We start from the raw sequence: 27,134 nt of genomic DNA, 5'->3' as shown, positions 1-27,134 counted from the left end.
CAAACAAGACGATACTCATTTGCTAAACATGGACTGTTTATTAGAACCAGAATACAAGTCTTATGGAGGAGGTTCCCCCTCCTGCTCATATTACTCTAACAATACACCTGTAACCAGAAACATAAATTAACATGAGCTAATTAACTAATCCCTTAAAGCAGCCAATGTGACTCCCTAACTACAATATACATTATCATGCATATCAACACAGAACTCCTTCATACAATTGCAGGGTTAATTGGCACAAACAATGAGTGAAAGACTCTTAGAAGTTATACTAGACTATTTTACATTATAGCAGACAACAGACAGGTGGCTGGAGTTGACATCAGCATCTCCTAACAGTATGTGTCCCAACATTATGAATCAGTCACTATTTATAATATGATATGTACAGGGTTCCCAGAGTCTGTGTCTTGGGGGGACATGGACTTGAATCCAAAGTAACACCACCTCAGGGGTCCCCAGGCATACAGCTCACAAAGAGCATTGTTCCCCCAAATGCCAAGGCCCATGATTGGTAGGCAAGAGGCTAGTATTCTGTCCCCTCCAAAAGCCTCTGTCCCGGCTAGGTCTGTCACACTTCAAAACAGCGAAAGGTAGGAATCTGCAACAAAGTTTGTAAAAATACTTGCAATGTACAATATTTTTTTTTTCACGCCTGTCTAAAACATTTGCATAGTAGTGAATACAGTATGTTGCTCAAATGATCTTTTTCCTACCCCACTCGGCATAGGGGTCATCGCCTCCTAATCTAATCACTGAGACGGAATACTGGTATTTACAATGCTTTGCCTTATTGTGTGATTTGAGTTCAGTAGCACTTACCGTATCCAGTTCTTAAATTCAGTATGCGCATGCATTCCAACCTGTTTCACCCATTATGCCAGCTCCCTGTGTTTGACTATTAAAGTATTTCTGTGCTCCATGAATAATATATGTTTATGCTGCTGAAACGGTGGAACACATTATTAAATTAAAGAAGTTGTGGAGTATGCTAATAAATATTGTGAACTCAAGGGCAGAGAAAGTAAAATATTTTATAGTTCTAAAAGCTTCCACAATTTGAAAAATAGCATAGTGTTTTTTGTTAGTTACAATGTCATATTTACTTGCATACTAATCAGATCAGTGGGTAAGAGGGCAACCTGGCCAAAGAGGTTTGTGATTAAAATAAGCTTTATAAACTAGCAGACTAACAAAAAATAATTTAAAGTAATCTTCCTGAAAAATACCTAATGCATCGCACAGGGCTTGCTTGCTTTATTTCTGGCAGTTGAACATAGCAGTGAGTGATAAAAAGGGAATTATGTGCTGCTTGGGGAGGGGGCGTTAAACAAACTTGTTGCTTTGCCTTGCATTGGCACAGGCTACCTTTTTAAGTGATCTGAATAATTGTAATTGAGCTCTGGCAGCAGAAAATGGAAATATATACACTCCCCATCTACTTTGAGGTACACCTTGCTAGTAATGGGTTAGACCCCCTTTTGACTTCAGAACTGCCTTAATTCTTCATGGCATAGATTCAACAAGGTGTTGGAAACATTTCTCAGATTTTGGTCCATATTGACATGATGGCATCACGGAGTTGCTGCAGATTTGTCAGCTGCACATCCATGATGTGAATCTTCCACCACATCCCAAAGGTGCTCTATTGGATTGAGATCTGGTGACTGGAGGCCATTAGAGTACAGGGACCTCATTGTCATGTCCAAGAAACCAGTGATGAGATTATTTGAGCTTTGTGACATGGTGCATTGTACTGCTGGAAGGAGCCATCAGAAGAAGGGTACACTGTAGTCACAAAGGGATGGACATGGTCAGCAACAATATTCTGGTAGGCCGTGGCATTTTAAACGATGTTCAGTTGGTACTAAGGGGCCCAAAGTGTGCCAAGAAAATATCCCCCACACCATTTCGTCACCACCAGCCTGAACTGATACAAGGCGGCATGGATCCATGCTTTCATGTTTACGTCAAATTTTGACCCTACCATCTGTATGTTGCAGCTGAAATAGACTTGTCAGACCAGGCAACTTTTTTCCAATCTTCTAGTGTCCAATTTTGGTGAGCCTGTGCAATGTGTAGCCTTTTTTTCCTGTTCTTGGCTGACACCAGGTCTGGTCTTTAGCTGCTGTAGCCTATCTGCCTCAAGGTTCGATGTGTTGTGCATTCAGAGATGGTATTCATGTCTTGGTTGTAACAAGTGGTTATTTGAGTAAAGCCTCGTACACACGATCAGGTTTTTAGACAACCACTCATCAGGTTTTTTTTTTTTTTTTGCATGCTAGTCTCGTGTCGAAAGTGAAAAGGTTACTCGCCATACGAAAATTCTCGTACGACAGAATTCAACTTCAGAAGTGATGTAATGTGTTTTTGTATGTATTATTTTCGTTTCTGAGCATGCATAGTCTTGCTCTTGCCATATTATTATTTTTTTTAACAAATAGAGCCTTCTTTTGGTGGTATTTGGTCATCTCTGTGGTTGTCTGCCCTATAAACAAAAAGAGCAACTTTTTTTTAAATTTTCCATGTTGTTGAAAACAAATTCAACAAATCTGAAATCTATAAAGTTTAAATATTTTCTATGTATAAGCATTAAGCCCTGTACACACGCTCTGAAAACCGAGGGGAAAGCTGAGAACCCGGCAGGAAAACTGCCATGGAGCTTTGGCCGGGAATCCCGGCCGTGTGTATGCTCCATCGGCACTGCCTCGCAGTCTTTCTCGTAGGTAAGTAGTAGATCAGGCGGAAATAAAAAACGCTGGGAATTCCGACGGGAAAATGAACAGGTTCTCCTATTTTCCCGGCTGGATCCCCTGCTGTTTTTCCTGACGGAATAACTGCAAGGAGGCATACACACATCCGGTTTTCCCTGCCAAAAGCTCTCCTGGCAGTTTTCCTGCCGGGAAAACCGGTCGTGTGTACGCGGCTTTAGGCCGCGTACACACGATCGGTTAAACCGATGAGAACGGTCTGATGGACAGTTTTCATCGGTCCAAAACGATCGCGTGTGGGCCCCATCGGTTATTTATCCATGGGTTAAAAAAAAGCTAACTTGTTTTAAATTTAACCGATAGTTAAAAACCGATCGTTAGTAGGCACAACCATCGGTTAAAAATCTGCGCATGCTCAGAATCAAGTCGACGCATGCTTGGAAGCATTGAACTTCGTTTTTTTTTCAGCACGTCGTGGTGTTTTACGTCACCGCGTTCTGACACGATCGTTTTTTTTTAACCGATGGTGTGTAGGCACGACTGACCATCAGTCCGCTTCATTGGTTAACCGATAAACGGTCCATCAGACCGTTCTCATCGGATGGACCAATTGTGTGTACAGGGCTTTAGATTATTTGTATTTTTTTTTTTTTTTTGGCCCCTGACCAATGAGGCCTGTAATCGGCTCTATTGGTCGTGATTCAGGCAGTGGTTTTGTCTCTGGTGCTTTTAATGCTGGAGACAGGCTAAAAATTGATGGTGGAATTTTTGTGAGCTTTAAAGGTCAGATAATGCACTTGTTGGCCTTGGATAAGCACAGTACACATCAAAGGCCCCCAGCCCTTCAACATAACCTATTTGTGGTATGGTGTTAAATCTGTAATGTGCATCTGTTGGAGTGCGGTCTATGAAATTGTTTCAATTCCCTGTTCTATAAAAACTTGAGCTTGTTCAATATTTTGCATTGTAGCATTTTTCTGATTTTGAAGTCAGTGTGCTGCCAAGAGGAAATCGATAACGCTGAACATCAAGGCAAAGAGATTAGATTTGTGCCCAATCGGTGGTCCACTAAGGAGTTGTTCATTTGAAACCGGCGAAAGACCATATAGCTTCTGGAGCTGTATAAGCATAGACTTTAGAAAGCAAATCCATATTCCTTCGAAATCCTTCACAGCTAGGATTGTATTGAGGGGGTGGAGATTATTATAAACTAACATTTTAAGGGGCTTGGTGTCTGCTCTTGTGGTGGAGTGGGTAGTGAACAAACGGATTCATATTATGGATGGTAAAGAGACTAAATGAAAAAAGTACTTTAAAAAGAAATGAGGTGTAACATCTTGGCGGTCGTTGTGGTAAAGTGTTTTTTATATATACATAGTATTGGGACGCCTGCCCTTATGCACACATGAACTCTAATGGTATCTTAGTCCATTGGGTTCAATATTGAGTTGGCCCACCCGTGTGTCTATGGTAATGTTTGACCATTTTTCCAGAAGTGCATTTGTGACGTCAGGCACTGATGTTGGTCGAGAAGGCCTGGCTCAGTGTGCGCTCCAATGCATCACAAAGGTGTTCTTTTGGATTGAGGTCAGGACTCTGTGCAGGCTTGTCAAGTTCCTCCACCCCAAACTCACTCATCCATGTCTTTATTGACAGTGCTTTGTGGACTGGTCAAAATAATTTGGTGGAGGGGGGATTATGGTGTGGGGTTGTTTATCAGGGTCTGGGCTTGGCCCCTTGGTTCCAGTGAAAGGAACTCTTAAGATGTCGGTATACCAAGATATTTTGCACAATTTTATGCTCCCAACTTTGTGGGAACAGTTTGGGGGTTGGCTCTTCCTGTTCCAACTTAACTGTGCACAAATTAAGGTCCATAGAGACATGGGTGAGCAAGTTTGGGTGAAGGAACTTGATAGGCCTGCACAGAGTCCTGACCTCAACCCAATAGAACACCTTTGGGATAAATTGATGCGGAGACTGTGAGCCAGGCCTTCTCTCCGACATCTGTGCCTGACCTCACAAATGCTCTTCTGGAAGAATGGTCAAACATTCCCATAGGCACACTCCTAAACCTCGCCGACGCCCTTCCCAGAAGAGTGTAAGCTGTTCTAGCTGCAAAGGGTGGGGCAACTTAACGTTGAACCCTAAGACTGGGATGGCATTAACCACTTAAGGACCGCCTCCTGCACATATACGTCGGCAGAATGGCAATTGTCATTTTCACAGTAAACGATGCATTTTTATAGCACTTTTTGCTGTGAAAATGACAATGGTCCCAAAAATGTGTCAAAATTGTTCGATGTGTCAGCCATAATGCCGCAGTCACGAAAAAAAAACGCTGATCACCGCCATTAGTAGAAAAAAAAAATTAATATGCCATAAAACTGTCCCTTATTTTATAAATGCTATAAATTTTGCGCAAACCAATCGTTAAACGCTTCTTGTGATTTTTTTTTATTTTTTTATATTTTTTTACCAAAAATGGGTAGAATACGTATCGGCCTAAACTGAGGGGGGGGATTTTTATTTTTTTTTAATCTTTTTTGGGGATATTTATTATAGCAAAAAGTAAAAAATATTGCTTTTTTTTTTTTTTTTTTAATTGCTCTATTTTGGGAAAAAAAAGGACGCCAATTTTGTTTGGGAGCCACGTCGCACGACCGCGCAATTGTCAGTTAAAGCGACGCAGTGCCGAATCGCAAAAAGGGGCAAGGTCCTTAACCTGCATATTGGTCTGGGTCTTAAGTGGTTAAAGTTAATGTGCCTATAAAGGCGGGCATCACAATAATTTTGGTGTGTGTGTGCTTTGACTGGCATTCAGAGAACTTTAACCACATCAATACTGGGCACTTTCGCCCCCTTCCGTCCCAGACCAATTTTCAGCTTTCATCGCTCTCGCACTTTCAATGACAATTGCGCGGTCATGCTACACTGTACCCAAATGAAATTTGTATCATTTTGTTTGCACAAATAGAGCTTTCTTTTGGGGGGATTTATTCATGACTCCGTTGAATTTTTTTTACGATATAGGCGGAAAAAGAGCAGAAATATGGAAAAAAAAAAATATTTTTTTCTTTCCATTTTAAAAGAAATCCAATAAAATCTAATTTTGTCATAAATTTAAACCAAAATGTATTCTGCTACGAGTTTTTGGTAAAAAAAATTCCTGTTAAGTGTATAATAATTGGTTTGTGTGACCACGGACATATGTACGCAAATGATCATTTACAGATGTGCGCAGGAGATCATGGGCATGTGTACCAATGATCATTGGGACATGTGATTTTACTGTTACATATGTGGGGACCAGGTGTTTTTACTATGTGGGGACGTGTTTTGGGGGACATGTGTGTTTACTGTGTGTATTTTACATTGTGTGTGTGTGTGTGTGTGTGTGTGACACTAGGCTGGTGATCAGTGAGTAAAAAGCTGTAAACATCTCATACTCACTGTCACTAGCTGGGCTGCAGCAATTCCTCACCGACAACTTCTGTGTGAGGAGAGCCTATCGCCTAGCAACTGGCTCTGTGTTTACATCACATGATGGCTGTGATTGGACACGGCCGTCATGTGATCAGGAGGGCCTATCACAGAGCCCCCTGCTGATCTGAGATGCGCCGTGTCTGGGTGACACGAGTGCATTGGGAACGCACACGTGTGATCCCCCTCCTTCTGAGGGACGTTCCTGAACGCCCACTCAGAAGAGAGCGCCCGTCCGGCCGTATATGTACAGTGGCCGGGTGGGAAGTGGTTAACAAAGCCTGGCCAAAGCCATGTTTTGAAGCAAGTGTTAAACTAGCCCTAAAGTCTTTTTACATTTAATTGTCAAAACATTAAAATACTTCATAAGAATTTAGCAGTATTCCCGTAATTTTAAAATCTTTTATTCTAGTAGCTAAATCAGGCTTGCGTCACTTTTTCACATTTGACTACTTTGACATACCAGATGAAAAGGGTTTCTGGAGCCAATAACCATGGTATTTTAGATTACTGTTTTAATCATGAACTTTCTATATAATTGGCACTGCGTACAATCTCTGAAAATTAGCTTGACAGAGGCTTAATTGTGAAGCAATTTTAAAACCCCTTGGGATGACGGCAGAAGATTTTTCAGCTTACTCGAGTGTATCGGATTTAATGTTGCTGTAGCTTCACATTCTGCTCTTCCAGTATTGGTCATGTCTTGTAATACACAAGCATCAGTGACCCAGCTCTGCAGTGCAATCTTGTATGTCGGAAATATCCATGCTGCCAGGAGGGAAGCCGGCAAGAATGATTAAGAAATATACAAATGTTTCATTCTGGCTGACTGTAAGGCCTCATGCACACTGGACGTTTGACGTTTTTACAGCGGCTGTTTTTGGCAGTAGACTTTTTTTTTTTTCTACAGTCATTGAATTCTCCATGTTATTACATGTGTCCATGCACACATAGGCTGTTATCAGCAGTTTTGGGCAGTGGCGTTTTTGAGTAGTAAAAAAACAAAACAAAACTGGGTTTCGAGAGATGTTTTTCAGCTGTAAAAACGCTCTAACACTGATGAACGTCGATAAATGCCAATAAACGCTCAAACGTCACACACCAGCGTTTTTTAACCAGTTAACCATTGAAAAAGGGGGGGGGGGGAGAAAGTTGAGTCACTGTAAAGCTACTGCCGTTTTTTATAACGTTGTTATTTTAACGTCCAGTGTGCATGAGGCCTTAACATTCATGAGTAGGTCAGTATTATTGAAGATTTAGAGCAATACTTTATAAATAAATGATTGGTAGAAACCACCATATTTTAATTGCCTGCAGTGTCAATATATGATGCTACAGAAAATGACGGATTCCATTGATATCAATAGCAGCAAAACAAATACTCTTGCACACAAATGTGTTCACCCGGCGATACAAAATTCAGAATGGATAATATCTCAGGCCTTGCTGCCCTCCAGGATAGGGGTATCCTAGCAGTCAAATGAGAGAATAGAAAAAAGAGGGAGCACCAGCCTTGTGCATTATCCTTTGTTCTATTTATTAGAGTAAAAAGTATCAACTACTCGCCAGCATGGAAAGAAAACCACAATGTAACAATCTTTGACTTGTGGGAGTCTGTCTACTAGTAGCAGTCTCCGCTTCATGTACAAGGGACATTTTTACAACCTCCCCTGAACAATTTAAAGGGGTTATAAAGGTTATTTTTTTTATTTTATAAATAGTTTTTTTTTAAGCTAGTGCATTGTTGGTTCACTTACCTTTCCCGTCGATTTCCCTTCTAAATGTTTTTTTTTTTTTCTTTGTCTGAATTTCTCACTTCCTGTTTCTCAGTAAACTTCACACCATCATCCGAGCGGTGGTTAGTCAGCCAGAACAGCTTACTGAGGAGGAACAGGAAGTGAGAAATTCAGACAAAGAAAATAAAGAAAAAACATTTAGAAAGGAAATCAAAGGAAAGGGTAAGCGAATCAACAATGCACTAGCTTAAAAGAACCTATTTAGAAAAAAAAAACTTTACAACACCTTTTAACTTGACAGATAATAACCCACGTTTAAAACGACCATTCTGTCTCATTTACATGCCGCGTTTAGCACATTTTTGCTGTGTTTTGCGTTTAGAAGCGTTTAAAATGGCTAAAAACTCCTATAAACAAAACTCGACCAAACACGTTTGGACTTTTGGCATCTGAAACGTGTCTAAATGCATTCTATGTATTAAGATAAAAAAATTGTGTGTAGTGGCCACACCAGCATCCCCCTAATTACTAATCTGAGCCCCATCTCTCTCCAGCGATGTCCACAAATGTCTAAGCTGTCCGGGACACTTCTGATTGGCTGAGACACAGCAGCGGCGCCATTGGCTCCCAGAGGTGTCAATCAAAGTCAGCCAGCAAATCAGGGGAGAGAGGGGTGGTGATCTGTGTCTGAATGGACACACTGAGCTGTGACTCCACTTGAATGTCCCCAAAAGAAGCTGATGACTGGGGGAGGGGGGTACTCTATAGGAGGGAGGGGCCAGGAGAAGCAAAAAGGGCCACCCTAGAAGAGGATCCGGGCTGCTCTGTGTAAAACCAACTGTACAGAGGAAGTAAGTATACCATGTTTGTTTGTTTATTTTTAATTTTTTTTTAAACTAGACTTTACGGTCACTTTTTTAAATGTCTTTAGGAGACGATCTTCATTAAGCCTTAACACAGGTCCCTTACAGCAGTGGTCATCAGCCCTGCCCTACAGGGCCCACTAACAGGCCAGGTTTGCAAGATAACTGAAATACATCACAGGTGATATCATTTGCTGCTCAGTGATTGCAGTATTCTAGACTGCATCTCCCCATGGTAATACATAAAACCTGGCCTGTTAGTGCGCCCTGTAGGGCAGGGTTGATGACCACTGCCTTACAGCATTATTTTGTGATTCTGTTAACATTGACTGCTCAAGCCCCAAAGAAGGGGAATCCTTTATTCTCATAAAAGTGTTGGCTGTATTTGATGTTCTTAACCATTTTATATATACATCTTTCATTACATGGGAGGCACGGCACGCCTCCTACATCATTGCATCACTCCCCCTTACTCCCCCTCCCCACACACCTTATTCACAGAAGCCTGGAAGCCCTGCAGGTCCGGACAAAGGGCGGAATCTTTCAAGTTACAAAGCAGGTGATTGGTTGGTAGACAGTGGGGCGGGTCCCAGCAACCAATCACCCGTCTTTAACTCGAAAAGTCCCGCCCTTTGTCTGGACCTGCCATGCGTGCTTCCTGGCTTATGTGATTAATGTAGGGCAGTATGGGGAGGGGGAATGCTGCCTTGATGAAAGGGACAGTCTGAGTCTAATATCGAGGGAGGACTGTGATGAAGGGAGTCTGTAATGGGGAGGGAGTCTGTAATGGGGGAGGGGTCTGAGATGGAGTGGGCTCTGTGATGGGGGGGGGGGGTCTGGGATGGATCTGTGGATGCACTGGGGATCTGTGATGGACTGCCACAAAGGCAAGAGAATTCTTGTTGGGCAGTGTATTAGTGCTCGAATGAACACACTTAGACCGAATTTTAATGGTTCAAAGAATGTCGGGCAAAATGATCGGCCCTCACGCATGTTCACTTCATCAAATCTGGCTCTCTTTGAAAAAAGTTTGGACACCCCTGGCTTAAGTGGGTAAATACACTGCTGCCACTGCAGAAGCCAAGTAGTGAAGCAGTACAAGGTGAAGAAAAACTGAATAAAAAAAGATTGCACCAATACTAGGAAAAAAAACTAAAAATCAAGGCGGAATGAGGTGGCTTAACCGCTTTACTTTTCTTTGCTTCTGTTTTAATAAAACGTTTTTATTTTATTTTATTTTTTTAATTAAAATACTGGCGGATTTACGACTGCACTTCCAAGTGCACTTTGCACTTGTAGTTTGCACTTGTAGTGCAACGTGGATTTTCCTTTCGTAAATAACCCCTGTGTGTTTATTCCCCCGCTGGTAGTAGTTTACTACTACATTCAACATTTTTCAAGGCTACAGAATCTCAAACCCACAAACTATGGGGTTGATTTACTAAAGTCAAACACATTGTGCACATTGCAACTGCAGTTGCCCCAGGGCTTAGTTACTGAGCAAAAGTGCTGCTGACTTTCATAATCCAATCATGTGCAAGCAAAAATGCTGTTTTTTGTTATTTTTTCCTTGCATGCCATTGTGTATTTTTTACAAAGTAAAGCTTTACCTCCATTTACTAAGCTCTGGAGCAACTGATCCTCCAAAGTGCAGTCTATTTGCCTTAATTAAATTAACCCCTGCATGTCTCTGAAGATAAAACTGTACCGCAGTGCTTTGACCTCCAGGATTGGGAAGGAGGATTATGTCTAAAACTGGGAGGATTTTTTTGTTGTCCATAGCAACCAGATTACAGCTCTTATATTCCAAACCGACAGTGTGACACGAAGGCCTTTTATAAAATCTGCTCCCTGAAGAAAGCTCAATCTGTGGTAGGCTAATTGAGAGTAGTGTGTGTGTGTGTGTGTGTGTGTGTGTGTGTGTGTGTGTGTGTGTGTTTTAAAAGGCATCTCAATTAGTTGTATTTCACATTTTTATAAATTGTATACCAAACACATTTTCTGCAGTTTTAGATGATTGATCTCCTTCAAATATATTGTTTTTCACGCAGTTGGAAGCCTACGCATCCTTTTTGGGATTATGTCTTGGCATGCTGCTGATAGATTTAGAACATCCCTATCAGGATTTCAAGCCCTTCCTGTGTCTTGCACCTTGAAGTGGAAATAACTTCTCCTTTTATATAAATATTTCACGTCCATCTTATTGTCATAATCCCAGTTGGAAAGTTGGAGTGGAATAGAATGTAATTGACTTCATGCTGTATTTTTTTTATTTTTTCCAGCAGCGTTAAGATTCAAATCCCTATTTTCAAGGTCTTGCTGTGTTTTCTGCCTGCTGCTGATGGGATTTTAAAGAAGTGTTCAATTGCAATATTCTCCAGATGCCCATCAAAACAATGAGCTTTAAACACATTAGGATAAACTTGTCTGCCGCTGTATTTAAACTGAAAGATTTCTCAGTTTAAAATAAAGATTCAGTTTTGAGATAAAAAAGCAAAATCCATGCCATTTAATATTTTTATAGGGTAGTATAAAAAAAATATTTTTTTTTTTTTTTTAAGGTTTCACCCACATTGTGGGGCAGATCCCCAAAGACATTACGCCGGCGTATCTGTTGATACGCCGCGTAATTTCAAACTTTGCGCGTTATCTTTGTTTTGGTATCCACCAAACAAGATACGATGGCATCTGTGTTAGATCCAACAGGCTTAGTACGCCGTCGGATCTAAGATGCAATTTTCCGGCGGCCGCTGGGTGGCGTTCACGTCGTAATCCGCGTAAGTATGGCCGTCGTTCCCGTGTATAATTTTGAAAATTGTACGTCGTTTGCGTAAGTCGTCCGTGAATGGGGCTGGACGCCATTTACGTTCACAACGAAAATAAAACCTTGTGACGTCATTTGGAGCAATGCACCCTGAGAGTTTTGACGGGCAGGGCATGCGCAGTTCGTTCGGCGTGGGGACGCGCTTCATTTAAATGAACCACGCCCCCTACTCGCCACATTTGAATTCCGCGCCCTTAGGCTGCGAGAAATACACTACGCCGCCGTAACTTACGGCGCAAATTCTTTCTGGATTCAAACCAAAGCCAGGTAAGTTACGGCGGCGTAGCGTATCTCAGATACGCTGCGCCGGTGCAGATCTTTGAGGATCTGCCCCTGTGTATATAATACCACATTAAGGAGATGCACTAGCACTCACCGTTTTTGTTTATTGTTCATTTTCACTTTGTACATTGCACAGCAAGGGTTGCCACTACAGTGCATCCGGAAAGTATTCACAGCGTTTCATGTTGGAGCCTTATTCCAAAATTGATTAAATTCATTATTTTCCTTCTAAAATTCTACAAACAATACCCCATAAGGACAACGTGAAAGAAGTTTGTTTGTTTGAAATCTTTACAAACCTATTAAAAATTAAAACATGTACATTAATATTCATATCCTTTGCTCAGTACTTTGTTGAAGCACCAATTATAGCCTTAAGTCTTTTTGAGTATGATGCTACAAGCTTGGCACATCTATTTTTTTTTGAAGTTTCTCACATTCTTTGCAGGACCTCTTAAGCTTCATCAGGTTGGATGGGAAGTGTCACTCTTCACTGTAGGGATGGTATTGGCCAGGTAAAGGGCGGTGTCTGGTTTCCTCCAAACATGGTGCTTGCCATTTAGACCAAATAGTTCAATCTTTGTTTCATCAGACCAGGAGATTTTGTTTCTCGTGGTCTGAGTCCTTTAGGTGCCTTTTGGCAAACATTAGGTGGCCTGTCATGTGCCTTTTACTAAGGAGTCGCTCCCACCTGGCCCCTCTACCATACAGGTCTGATTTGGTGGAGTGCTGCAGAGATTGTTGTTCTTCTGGAAGTTTCTCCTCTCTACAGAGAAATGCTGGAGCTCTGTCAGAGTGACCATCGGGTTCTTGGTCACCTCCCTGACTAAGGCCTTTCTCCCCAATCGCACAGTTTGGCCAGGCGGCCTGCTTGTAGGAGGAGTCCTGGTGGTCCCAAACTTCTTCTATTTACAGATGGAGGCCACTGTGCTCATTGGGATCTTCAATGCTGCAGCAATTTTTTCTGTACCTCAATACAATCCTTTCTCCGAGGTCTACAGACAATTCCTTAGACTTCATGGCTTGGTTTCCACTGTTAACTATGATACCTTATATAGACAGGTGTGTGCCTGTCCAATCAACTGAATTTCCCATAGGTGAACTCCAATCAAGTTGTATTAACATCTCAGGATGATCAGTGGAAACCGTGTGCCTGAGCTCAATATCGAGTGGCATGACAAAGGTGTGTGTGTGTGTGTGTGTGTGTGTGTGTGTGTGTGTGTGTGTGTGTGTATATGTATGTATGTATGTATATATATATATATATATATATATATATATATATATATATATATATATATATATATATATATATATATAAATATTAATGTGTATGTATGCATGTGTATATTTCACGTTGTCATTATGGGATATTGTTTGTAGAATTTTGAGGAAAATAATGAATTTTAATCCATTTTGGAATAGGGCTGTAACAAAATGTGGAAAAAGTGAAGCGATGTGAATACTTTTCGTGTGCACTGTATAGGGATCAACATCTATAGGGGCGCAGTATACACATTTTTGTCACTTTTATAGCTACAGTATTTGTGTTCTGAACAGAGCTGAACTACACAATGACATTACATTTTCTTTACAGCAAGTACAGAACTGGTGGAAAAAAAAATGCTGTCAGCTGACTCTAGGACTTTACCTGCTGGCTGTACACTGTAAATAAAATTTCACATTTCGCTGCTTGGAAAGACAAATGTCAATTTTAGTCCTGAACATTATACATAATACACACTGTACATTCCCTGTGAAGACACTGAATTGTTCTCAGTGTTTTCTTTACTTTTGTAGAGCGAGCCTGACATTCAGAGAAATGCGTTTCTAAAAAAGAATGTGTGCGCTGTGTGGCGGCTTCTGCAAATTGTTTGTTTTGATAGAACAAGATTGCTATGACCGCTTTGTTCAGGCTCTTTAATTTGGAAGTTGAAGAGAAAGAGAACAAAACATGCCATATACCTTTTCACAATTGGAAAAGCATGTCCAAGCAAGTTTCAATGCTCTGTTGTTGTTTTTTTGTTTTATATGCCAGAGTCCTTTTATTTTTAGGGTGGTGTACAGCCTACACTTTTAATGGGGATATCAGAAGTGAACATTTGCACTGTTGCTCCTTCCTGTCACTGGCATAATGTCGTGGGTGGACAGACCACTACATCTAGAAGGAACAGGAATCGAGGGTGTGGTATGTCCTGTCATAAAGACAATGGCTCAGGACAGCAATATGGAAGTTGTCATTACTCTAGATCTTTCCTAAAGCTCTACTCTAGCCCATACTTTTGATATTGGTTTAGATACAGCAAGGAAAACATACAGCCTTTACCAGACATTTAGTGCTTGCTGATTCAAGCACCTCACGTTTTATCAGGACAAGAAGTGATTGGTAATCTCTAGTAGAGTGAGGGAGGTTTCAACTTTATTGCGGTCTGTGCCCTTTACATTTCAGCCAAAAACACACTACACTGCCATCATGCAGGGGTTGCAGGCATGGGAAATGAGAGAAAAAAGGTTAGAGACAGAAATAACCTGACAGAAATGTTAATGCATTCCCGCGTTGTCCAAATCAAAGCATTTATCCCCAGCATGCCATGGATCTTCTGAATAGCGTCCAAAAATGTATTCAAGCAATCACATCACAGTAAATTGCTGTGATGCTGGAAATTGCCCACTTTATCCAAAACTAAAATGTGACTGGAGTTGGGCTATAAGTACCTAGAACGTTTTGGTATACCTCCTACATAATGAAAACACTGGGGGTTATTTACGAAAGGCAAATCCACTTTGCTCTTCTCCTTCTCCGTGCTGTAGTCGCTGGAACATTGGAAAATGGCGCCAATAACACTGTTTTGCGGTGCTGCTCTTCCTGATGTCTTTTGTAGGCACTGTTAAACCTTCTATTTTGGCGATTTCTTTCACCACAGCGATCCACTGACTTAACGTTGGGTGGGTGGGGAAGGGGGGGGTCTGTAATTTGCTATTCTTGGTGAATATTCACTTACTGTTTTATTAGCAGGTGTTGGCCTACTAAAAAATCACCTCTAGCTTCAGCTTAATTGGGTGACTACCTGGAAGTGGTTAAATCTTTCAGAAGGAAAAGCTCAAAATTGCTTTTAAGAAAATGATCAACTCCTAAGGAAATACAGGCACAGGTTTAGTTGCTTGTATATCTGGATTTACTGATGTTTTGACATGAAGATTTCACAGAAGGCAACCTGCTTGTGCATTTTTTTTTAATCCTATGCTTGAATGAAACTGCTGAGGTTTGTGACAGGTTTACTTTATTACTTGCTATCATCCATACCAAATACCTAAAACTTTTTTATTTTTTTTGTGGTTCTTGGTGATGATGAAAATATTGCTGTGTGAGACCCAGGTCTTTGCTGCCATTGAATTGCCTTAGGCTAGACATTTCCTTTTTTTTCTTTGCGTTGCCTGTGGTAAAAAAAGATGACGGATAAAAAGACTAAATGAAAAAAGAAAAGTAATCCAAATGAAGAAAAAAATAGTTTTTCAGCAGAATTCGAAAACTGCACGTAATGCCAATATTCAGTCTCTAAAATTGGCTTTATACCCTAATGGTCTCGCTCTCTGTTTTTCTACTCCCAGTCTTCTGACATAAATGTATAGCTTGTGGAAAAGGCAGCTGTCTGAATAGATCAACAATATACATGGTTGTACTGCTGTAAAAGGTATTATTATGACAAAGTAAGATTTCATATAAATCAATAGGTAATGGGAGCATGGAGGCTAACGGGTGCAGTAACATGGGGAATGATTGCACGTTCTGGCACGGTTTATAGTGCTCCAGAATTCAAATACCTGAAATTTACTGCAGAGTAAATCATTAACACTGTCAGCTACTGATTGCATTTGGCAGCTTGTCAATCTTGTGGTGTAATATACACAAATACTAATGTTTTGTCTTTTTTAGTAAAGCACTGTAAACATGTTTGTCTTCTTTTTTTTTTTTTAAAAGCATATTTTGTGGTGTTTTCTCCTCCAAATAATGTCTTTAACCATTTCTTTTTATTTTGCAGTATATATTCAACATGGTGGTAGAGGTGCCACGATGGACAAATGCAAAGTTGGAGGTTAGTTTCATTGCCATTAAGTATATATATTTATTTATTTATTTATTTATTTTATTTATTTATTTTTTAAAGCGGTGGTTCACCCCAAGAAACAAGTTTATACCATGAAATGCAGCATACTAGCGTGAGCTACAGTATGCCTTTATTTATTTTTTTGGCGCCGTACTCAGTTTAATCCCGTAGTGAAGTTTCAGACTCCCCGCGGGGAATGGGCGTTCCTATGCAGAGGGAAGTTGATTGACGGCCGGCTATGGCGCGTCACGCTTCCCGAAAATAGCCGGAGTAGGTCTTGGCTCTTCACGGCGCTATACGGCGCCTGCGCACAGACTAGGAGCTGACTGCGCAGGCGCCGTGAAGAGCCAAGTCCTATTTCGGCTATTTTCGGGAAGCGTGACGCGCCATAGCTGGCCGTCAATCATCTTCCCTCTGCATAGGAACGCCAATTCCCCGCGGGGAGTCTGAAACTTCACTACGGGATTAAACTGTGAGTACGGCGCCAAAAAATAAAATAAAGGCATACTGTAGCTCGCGCTAGTATGCTTGATGGCATGCTAGAAAAAAAAAAACTGTAGCAAAAGTGACCAATTCTGATTCAATTCCTCTGTTAGTACATTTCCTGTATAAAGGATACAATCTTGCTTGACAATTACCAGCATTAGGTTAAATGACATAAGCATTAGAACAACTAATAGCATTTCATATGATGTGTTTTGCATTTAGAATTCCCTTGAATGTCTGAATAATTAAAGTGTTTTTTTTTTTTTATCTGAACGCAATGGATGATTCCCTCACAAATGTGTATTGTAAGATTCTTTTTTTTTTTTTCTTTGTTCTGATAGCATTTCCAGTATTACAATAAATGAACTTTAAATGTTCTATTTGTCTACATTTAATCTTATTCAATTCATGACATTTTCTCTTGTTTGCATGATTATCAGTTGCTAGCATTTAACATGGCTAACAGAGGACAGAATTATAAATAGACTTAAAAATGTAACATTAATAAGTAACCGGGACCAGATGGCTTGCACCTGAGGGTCCTTAAAGCGGTAGTTCACCCCCCCCCCCCCGACACATTTACCATCGAGACAGGCATTGTAGCGTGAGCTACAGGATGCCTGTCCCGATTTTTTTTAACCCCGGACTCACCTTGTTCTCGTAGATCGTATTTTTCGGCTCCTGCGGGGAATGGGCGTGCCTATGGAGAGGGAGGATGATTGACGGCCGGCCCTGGCACGTCTCTCCCCGAAGACAGCCGGAGTAGGTCTCGGCTCTTCACGGCGCCTGCGCACAGGCTATGCGCACGCGTCGTGAAGACCAAGCCTATTTCGGCTATTTCCGGAGAAGCGTGACGCGCCAGAGCCGGCCGTCGATCATCCTCCGTCTCCATAGGCAAGCCCATTCCCCGGAATCTTCAATCTACGAGAACAAGGTGAGTACGGGGGTAAAAAATTCGGGACAGGCATACTGTAGCTCGCGCTACAATGCCTGATTTTATGGTAAAATAAAAAAAAATAAAAAAATTTTCGTCGATGGGTGAACCCCCGCTTTAAGGAACTTGGTCAAGTAACTGCCAGACCATTGTTCCTAATTTTTTTACTAACAGTCTACTGATTGGAATGTACCAGCCGATTGGTGAAAAGCCAATATAGCGCCAATATTTTAAAAAAGAGCCAAGATACATCACTGGGAATTACAGACCAGTTAGCCTAACATCAATTGTATGCAGGGTCTTGGAGAGAGAGAGAGTTTAGTAATGACCATGGTATCATTAGCAGAAATCAGCATGGATTCATGAAGAATCTTTCTGGCCAAACCAATCTATTAACCTTCTATGAGGAGATGGGCTGCCATCTAAAGGATGTGGTTATCTGGATTTTGCAAAAGCATTTGATACAGTTCCCCATAAACGTTTACTGTACAAAGTAAGGTCCGTTGGCATGGACCATAGGGCGAGTACACGGATTGAAAACTGGCTACAGCGGCGAGTTCAGAGGGTGGTGATAAATAGGGAGAACTCGGAATGGTCTGAGGTGGAAAGTTGGGTCCCCCAGGGTTCTGTCCTGGGACCATTCTTATTTAATTTATTTATAAACGATGAGGATAGGATAAACGGCTCAATCTCTGTATTTACTAAGCTAAGCAGGGCAATAACTTCTCAGACCTTTGCAGTGGTTATTTACCGTTTGTGCAATAAACAAGCTTTTATTTAGCTTGTACTTTCTGACTGTCCCATAGAGCGCTGCCATTTGTGTTTTTTATATATAGAGGGATGACGGTTTTATAAACTTCTTATACATTCACAATGTTTTCTGCCTAATTATGCACTAAACAGAGCTTTTCTACAAAGCGTGGGTATGGATGTACGGTGAAAAAGTGCTTTCGTTTTTCAAAGAGCCTGAGGATACCAGACCAGAAAAAAAATCATTAAAATTCTCCTTTCTGTATGACTGGTTTTCTTTTTAATAAAGACTTTTTAACTTGTTTGCAATTTCTGTTATTCTGTTCACATTTGAATCTTGAGATTACTGTTGGGGCTTCTTTGTGAAGGTGTGCTACTCCTAGAAATACCTTCAGATGCCTTTTTTTTATATTTTTGCAGATTGCCACAAAAGATCCTTTAAATCCTATAAAACAAGATGTGAAGAAAGGCAAGCTGCGTTTTGTGGCCAATGTTTTCCCACACAAGGGCTATATTTGGAACTATGGCGCGATCCCACAGGTAATAACATACATCAGTTGCCATCGGTTCTGTAAAAACCTCTCATTCAATAGTAAGACTTTGATTCTGTATACAAGTATTACTTTTAACAAAATAAACATTTTGTGTGGATATTTATTTTATTGTACAGGACTAAATGTTTTATTTCCTAACTTTGGAAACTGTCCAAGGAGTTCTGTTAAACCTTCTACGTATGTCAAAAGGTTCCCAAAAGCAGCCTTGTAATAAAACTAGCTATTTTTAGAATTCCATTGCTGTGGTTTTCTTCCCAACATATTTTTTATTTTATTGGTCTATTATTGGTTTGCTTTCCTACAGTAGCCTGTATTCCTCAGTGTGTACAGTGGAGTTTTTGGCTTTCCACACTGTAATTCTCTCATCTGACACAGAAGGCCATTTTGGTGCAATGCCGAAATACACATGCTAGTGGTAGGAAAACTCCATTCTGAAACATCCAAGTACCTAGAAATATCCATTGTAGGCAAATATTTTTGTCTAGTGAGCCCCTTGTCCTTGGGTCTTATGACTATCTTGAAACCCACTTGGTGAAACATCAGTTCCTATATGGGTTAAGCTCTTGACAAGATACTCCCTCTGTGTGTTTGTATGCCCTGTGGGGGTGCTTGTCTAATCTGCCACATTTTAGGTATGTTTTTTGGTACCAACCTACCTTGTCATCTTGTACTGCATTGTAAGTTGTGCATAACTATTTCTGTTGAAACTAGATTGATGCTAAGCTATTGTAGACTTGTTTTTAACATTGAAACGGAAAATAGTCCTAGTAAATTTTGCACTTTAATTCGATACAGGGGGTCCCCGACTTACGAACAAGTTGTGGACTTTAGGTTTGTTAAGTTGAAAATGTTCAGAAGTCAGAAACCACATGCGCAGAACGGCAGTTACGTTTTCAAATGTTCTGTCAAATGGCCACGCATGTGGAAAACGGCAGATACGTCCCGTTCGTAAGTAGGAGTTGTTCATAAGTCGGGGACCCCTGTACACAAATTATTGGAGACCTGCTAAACCCAATCATTAGGCCTATGTTATGAATTGATACAATATCAGTCTGTGTCGGTCCAGCATGAGTCGCGTTGGATTTCTCAAGGCAGCCTACTGGTGCATCACAAAATTATCCATATCCAAGGGTGAAAAACAGTTGTTTCTTAAAGTATAAATACAGACAAAACTTTTTTAGTTTCAGAGAGTGTGTAGATGGATTAGAACATCTGTCGGTTATTATTGCTGTTCGTACCTCAGTTAAGGAGATTCCCCCTCTGTTTGACCCATTTACCATTATCATTGAAGGTGAACATGAAAGAAAAAATGTTGGGTTGTCCCAAGAAAAGTAGTAGTGGGGAAATCTTCCAATGGGGACACTAGTTCTCGTGACCTAGGTGTCCCCAAGGAATTCCCCTAAATAGCAAGGATTTCCTCTGTTTGGCTTTGGGACAGGAAGTAGAGGTAAATCTACCACAATGGGATACAGATGGCAAAAAATAAATCTGACAGGTTATAATCCTCCCTTGCTCTATCCAAAAGGAAAAATAAGTTTTGCCTGTAGTTCCACTTTATGCCAGACAGGGACAGAGACAGGGTTATCCTTTTACTGCTCTGAAAGCAAATTAAAGGCTTTTAAATAGACCTAAAGTCAAAACCGTTTTTCTTGATGATGATAGAGCGGTAAAAGACTAGAATTTTTGCCATGTTTTTTTTTGTGGTGTGTGTGTGTGTGTGTGTGTGTTGACTTAAAAAAAAAAAAAAAGCAAGAACATATTTAAAAATAGGGCTTTATTAACATCTTATACTCACACCTCGGTTCTCCCTCGGTTTATAAAATGGGAATAGGACTGACAGTCACTTCTCGCCCCAGGATTTGGATACAATGTTTGAGAATCTTACTAAATCTTACCAAATCCTTTTATGATAAGGAAACCACGGTTAGGGTTATAACTACATAGTATTGTACTCCCACTTGGATACATGCCTTGTCCCTGCTACTTCAGAGACTGTGATAGCCCAGACACTATGATCCATGTTTTCTGATTGTGTGAGGTTTCCCCTATTTGGCAAACAATTGTGTCAGTGTCCTCTATTTTTGCAGACCAATCTGTACAACTGATGGTAGCCAACTGCCTTCTATTTACCTCCATTTTTAATGTGTCTTATTTAGATGTTGACCAATATGGGTTTTTCTTTGGCCGATGCAGATATTTAGAAATCGGGTGGTGGATGGCAGATTTATATGTTGCTGATTTTTGTGGCCAATATTTTAGGCCAATTTTTTTTATTTTATTTTTTCCCCTTCATCTCATAAAATCTAGGGTGGAGAGGCAGGGAGGAGGTTTTTGGTTTAGGGTGAGGAGGAGGTTATTGTTTAGGATGGAGAGGTGGGGTGCACCTCATCAGTGACCACCAGTGCAACCTATCGGTGTACATCAGTGTCACCTCGCCTGTGCCCACCAATGCAGCCTATCGATGTCCTCTAGTGCAGGCCATCAGTGCCCACCAGTTCAGTCTATCAAAGTCCTTCACTGCCACCAAGACCTTAATTGCGCCTAATGATAGTATGGCTCTTGATCCTGTATTAATCATCAGAATTTGCAAATTTAGAAATACCAGTCTGTTTTATGCTAGTTGCCCTACTAGGTATAAACCCTGATTGATCGGGATGTATACATTTTTGTATTATTCTCTGTAACCTAGAAGCCAATATCTCCGCTAGGATCTTGACATCTGCACCCAGCAGGGATATTGGCCTGTAGGATGAAGGGTTAAGTGGATCCTTCTGCTCCTTTGGCATAACTGATGGTAGTTTCCATCATTGATACTGGTAATCTGCCCTCCTCCATCGCTTCATTGAATACCTTCAAGAGCTTGGGCAATAATACCTCCTCCATTTTTTTTTATTTTTATATATCTCTGCCAGCAAGCGTCTGGTCCAGTAGACTTCTGGTTCACCAACACTGCTGCTGCCTGCTGAAGTTCTTCCAATCCTATAGGGGGCATCCATCATCTCCCTGTCCTCATTAGGTGTGGAGTCTCCAAGTCCCAAAAGAAACCCCACACCTCACCCTCGACGTCTTGATAACGGGTGCTATATGTTCCACAGTATTTTTTTAATTCGTCTATAATTTCCGGTGTATATGCATTAACCCTTTTCATGTTCTGTCCTTATCAATACAACCGCGGTGGATGTATTTTCCTTTTACCAGTAGGGCTAATAAGTGTCCTACACTCACTTTCAAAAAAATTCTGTCTTTAAAATATTTACTGCCTTTATCAGAAGTATGTGTTTGTACTTCTGTTGTTCCTTTACCCAATTAGCTAGGGCTTCCGTGGATGATTCCTCTATATACTGTCTTTCTGCCTTTCTAACCTTTTGCATAGCAGTAATTTCCTGTGGTCTTGTTATGCTTTTTATTTTTGCCACACGCTGTATCAGTGTACCTCTTAGGCTTTAAGGGAATCCCACACCACCCCCATAGGTGTCGTGCCGTACCGATGTAAATAACCACATATTCTTTTATAGATGACTCAAATCCTATCACTATCCAAAATTTGCCGCTTCAACCTAACCTCTCCAAGAAATGCCCCTTCCTAACCAATGTCATCACAAAACTTCTAATCCACTCCTTAGTCATCTCCTGCCTTGACTACTCCAACTCCCTCCTCTTTGGCTTACCTCTAAATATGCCACCCCACTTTAGTCCATCATGAATGCTGCTGCCAGGCTCATCCACCTCCACAAACCGCTCAGCGTCTGCTTATACCCCTCTGCCAATCTCTCCATTGGCTGCCACTCGGCCAACAAACTAAATTCAAGATACTAACTATAACTTGCGACGCCATCCACAACCTGGCCCCCAGCTACATCACTAACCTAGTCTCAAAATACCAACCTAATCGTTCTCTTCACTGCTCCCAAGACCTCCTGCTCTCAAGCTCCCTTGTCACCTCATCCCATGCTCGCCTTCAGGATTTCTCCAGCACATCTTCCATCCTCTGGAATGCTCTACCCCAATCTGTCCGACTTTCTCCACTTTCAGATGATCCCTGAAAACGCATCTCTTCAGAGAAGCCTATATGGCCCCCACATAACAACTGTACATTTTAGCCATCAGCACATCCCCCACAGTTATTACCGCTTGTTTTAGCGGCGCTATGTGGACTTTAATGGGGTGCTTTTCACCCCAAAGAATGGGTGAATAGCGCCACTGCCCATTGATTGCAATGGCAGATTAAAAGCGGTGTATACACTGCCCCAAAGATGCTGATTGCAAGCGCACTGGCTTTCACACTGGGGAGACGAGGGAGGCAGTTTACAGGTGTTTTGTGTTTTTTTTTGTTTTGTTTTTAAGCGCTAAAACGCCTGTAAAGCACCTTCAGTGTGAAAGGGGTCTCATTGTTTCACACTGTTTGGGCAGATCAAAAGCTTCTCACACAGCAGTTGTAACATCCATTATAGGGTTCCTAAGCACAGTAGTGTACTTGCACACTCCACGAGTCCTTGATGCAGCACAACTTCTCTGATTTGATTTGTCTCCCTCCTCTGCAGCTGCCTTTTCCACGCTGCTACCGCAGCCAAGCACATTGGCATTCCAGGCCGATACACAGGGACATCCCTGTCCTCTCAGACGGGCTACTGAAATAGAGGTATAGCTGAACACAGCAGTGTCCCAGGTTGCCACGTAGGGGCCCGCTGCTCGTGTCCTATCGGACAGATCAACACAGCAGGAGCCGCGGTGTGCTCTTATCACACAGCACTCTCTCCAGCCCCGATTATGGTCTTCGCTACCCCTTCAGTCGGCTCCCCCGCCATCACCGCAGCTGGACACAGGCTTTCCGGAGCGGGAGCAGATGGAGCGTATTTTTCATTCTGTACATGATTCTCTTCCTCGCTTCTATGATAAATGCGATATTTGTGAATAAAAATACTTTCTTTTTTAAATCTTTGGTTCTTTGATTCCCAATCTTTTTGAACATTCTCTCTTTGATATCTCCCTCTGGCCTTATTTATTTATATAGGCTTTTTTTTGCCTTTACTTGATCATAAATCCTTTGTAATTGTCTGGCACCTCATCAGATTTAGTTGCTTGACTACTAATTTATGGAATGCTTTTTTGTATTGTCATCCCATTGTTCTCTTTGCTGGTATTTTATTTTCTGATAACATTAATAAAATGTTTGTAAAATAAAATGGGACTATACATATATTCCCTGGCTTTTACAGTTTAGGAAGGCTGTACCTCGAGACGTCCATAGGTCAGTAGTTTATGACTTTGCTGTCTGCGTACATCTGTTTAGGAATTGACTGAATAAGAAGTAAAGCCAGAGAAGGACAGCTTAGGAATTTGCAGCTTACGGAACAAATTGAAAATGGTGACAGTGATTTATCTTTCATGAGAGGTTCACTTCAGTGCTTCCAATAAAAGCAATCCTTTCCATGCATCTCTAGAGGAGGAAAACAAAATGCCTGAATAAGAGTTTATAAGCCAAACAAAATGCTATAAAATGAAATTATTTTCACCTTTTCTAAGGCATAAGGGCAATACTTTTTTTTTAATCTGCATATTATGAATGTGTTTTTGTGCCATGGGCACCTGTTATATGACCTTTTAGGTTGACGCAACTCCCCATTATTTTAATGTTTCTCAACTGTAGATGAATCGCATTATATATTGAGAGATATTCATATTTGAAGGCAATAAAAGTTGCCTTTTTGGGTTTTCTTTGTAACTCCTTTTTTTTTATTCTCAGCTTGCAGAATTGTGCAATATTATTTTTTTTTGTTTTTTTTTGTATCACTACAGTAGCTCATATAAATATTAGGCCACAACATAATTGCAGCTCCATATTCTTTAACATTTAATTATTTTTGTTCGTCTTCTTTAACTGCAAACAGAGGCTTTTTCAAATCTGCAGTTCAAGAAAAGGTTCTTTAGCATACATTATCAGTTAGTGTTACTAAACCCAGGACCCTGCATTCATTATATCTGATCTCCCACAGTACACACAACATGGAAATGCAATACTTTTAGTAAATATAAACTGCTAAATAACTTTTTTCTCATCAGCAGTATATAGCATTGGTTAAAGCAGGGGTTCACCCCAAAAACATTTTTTAACATTACATTCAGCCGAGTTGTCAGAATGACATTGGGCTGTTTTTTTTTTTTATTTCATTGTCGTACATACCGTATTTAAACCGCTGCTTCCGGGTATGTAATCTCCGGGACTGGGCATTCCTAATTGATTGACATCCTTCCGACCGGCGCATACAGCGCATCACGAGTTGCCGAAAGAAGCCAGACTGCGAGTCGGCTCTATACGACGCCTGCACACCGACGTTCGGCTTCTTTCGGCAACTCGTGACGCGCTGTATGCGCCGGTCGGAAAGATGTTAATCGATTAGGAACGCCCAGTCCCGCAGATTACATACCCGGAAGCGGCGGTGAAAATACGGTATGTACGGCAATGAAATAAAAAAAAAAAACAGCCTAATGTCATTCTGACAACTCGGCTGAATGTTAAAAAAAATTTTTTTTGGGTGAACCCCCGCTTTAAAGCTTGTAGAAGGAGTTTTTATTCTCTTCTGACTGTCCCATAAGGCTGCATGAACTTTTGTCTGGACAGTGCTGATCACATGTATCCTCTCCCCCCCCCCCCCCCCCCCAAAAAAAAAAAAAAAACTCTCTGGCAATACACACCAAACTGAGCATGTGCAGAATGCTTCCGTGTCTCTATATGATGAGCAGTAGGATTGGGGACAGGGGAACAAGGGGAGGACCAGAGAAGACGGGATTAAACAGTCCTTTTACACAATGCAGAGGATTATACCAAGCATGCTTTACTTCAGGGCTCAACATTTCAAGTCCTGAGCTACTAGCCAGGCCTCAAGAGTTACTCGCCACCAGTTGCCCCACCTAATTCATACACTGCCCTGTGCCTAATTGCACCCGTAAACACGCCCTCGTAGATTATCTCATGGAATGACAATGTTTTATGCAGAATCAAGTTACAAAATTAAATATTACCAACAACAACTTTAACAAAATGGGACAGGGCACTGGGGGCAGATCAGAGGGACAGGGCACTGGGGGCAGACCAGAGGGACAGGGCACTGGGGGCAGACCAGACGGACATGGCACTAGAACTGGGTCTCTTCCCCATTCTCTTGCTGTCTCCTCTGCAACTCCCATCCTCTCTCTCTCTCCCTCTCCTATTCATCTCATCATCAGGAGCCTGTGTGTGCGGCTCCACGCTTGCATGTCCCCACTTTTTATTCAGGCTGGCAGAGAGGAGCTGCAGCACAGCGGGAGGGAGTACAATCCAGCACTGAGATCCACACAACTGCACAGCCATTGACACCACAACACAGCGCACACTGACAGCGCACAGCACACATTGAGACCAGTCTGTTCACAGTGCTCAGGCTAAACTGTTGGACACTTACATAGAGCACAAAGAGAAGAAAACTGCACAAACTAGAAGGCTGCCGCTCTCATGTCAGGGCAACTTTCAGTGAGCACTGCACCGGAGTGGTAATTTTTGCAATCCTCCACCTCACTCATTACTTTCTGCTCTCCAGCTACATTGGTCAGGGCCCGGGGGAGAGGGGCAGGCTCAGAGAGGTCATACTGTTAGGTCCCATGGCTTAATGAGAATTGTAAGTAGAGCACCTGTGTACTGCTCTGCCTGTGCGCGGCTCACCAGACTACTTTTCCCGAGCATGCACCTTTCCTCTTCGGCCGCCAATCTCATCGGGACTCTAAGTGTAGGCACAGATTGGAGGGAGATTGGTCATGCAGCCCTACCATCACTCGCCCCCAGCTTAAATCCACTCGCCAAATGCTAGTAGGCGAGTGGAAATTTTGAGGGCTGCTTTACTTCATATACTGATTTTACGGTTGTGGGTTTAATAATTTGGGTTTAATTTTTTTTTTTTTTTCCAGTTTCAATCATTTTAGATTAAGCAACTGTCAATGGTAAACATTGGTATCCAGATACTATAGTTGGATTATTTACCATTACAATTTTGGAACATGCTTAATATATTGGTCAATGTGTTGCACTAAAGTGATATACAGTCCCATTTTCAGCAGACAGCGGGCTGGAGGCCAACTTCACAAAGACAGTCCAGGCTTGGGCAAAATCACAATGCAGTTGGGATCTGCCAACATGCCTGGATCAGCACCAGGCTCAGCCCCTCAGTGAGCCGTCCCCTCCACAGCCTAGCACTCCAGTGAGCTTGGGAGGGGGAGGGGGGGGCGTGCAGAGCAGAGTTGTGACTGTTACCACCTCTCTACTCATGAGGCACTGAGAACCAAGCATTCAGCTGTGTTTGATCGCTTGGTTCTCAGTGTTGGAGCCGGCGAAGGATAGATGCAGCATCGGACCGATACTGCATCCACCTAGA

General features: G+C 41.6%; 1 protein-coding gene across 1 annotated transcript in view; it reads left to right on the top strand.

Moving 5' to 3' along the window:
• The window catches only part of PPA1 (inorganic pyrophosphatase 1), a 122,641-nt gene that overhangs the window by 57,576 nt on the left and 37,931 nt on the right, over positions 1-27,134 (top strand). The window contains exons 3-4 of the mRNA XM_040362321.1: positions 15,943-15,996; positions 18,599-18,718. Coding sequence (XP_040218255.1) covers positions 15,943-15,996; positions 18,599-18,718 — 174 coding nt within the window. The remainder of the gene's footprint in view (positions 1-15,942; positions 15,997-18,598; positions 18,719-27,134) is intronic.

This window comes from Rana temporaria, chromosome 8 (assembly GCF_905171775.1).
Source record: "Rana temporaria chromosome 8, aRanTem1.1, whole genome shotgun sequence".
In the NCBI taxonomy this organism is placed as follows: Eukaryota; Metazoa; Chordata; class Amphibia; order Anura; family Ranidae; genus Rana; species Rana temporaria.
This window is presented reverse-complemented; position numbering and strand designations above follow the sequence as displayed.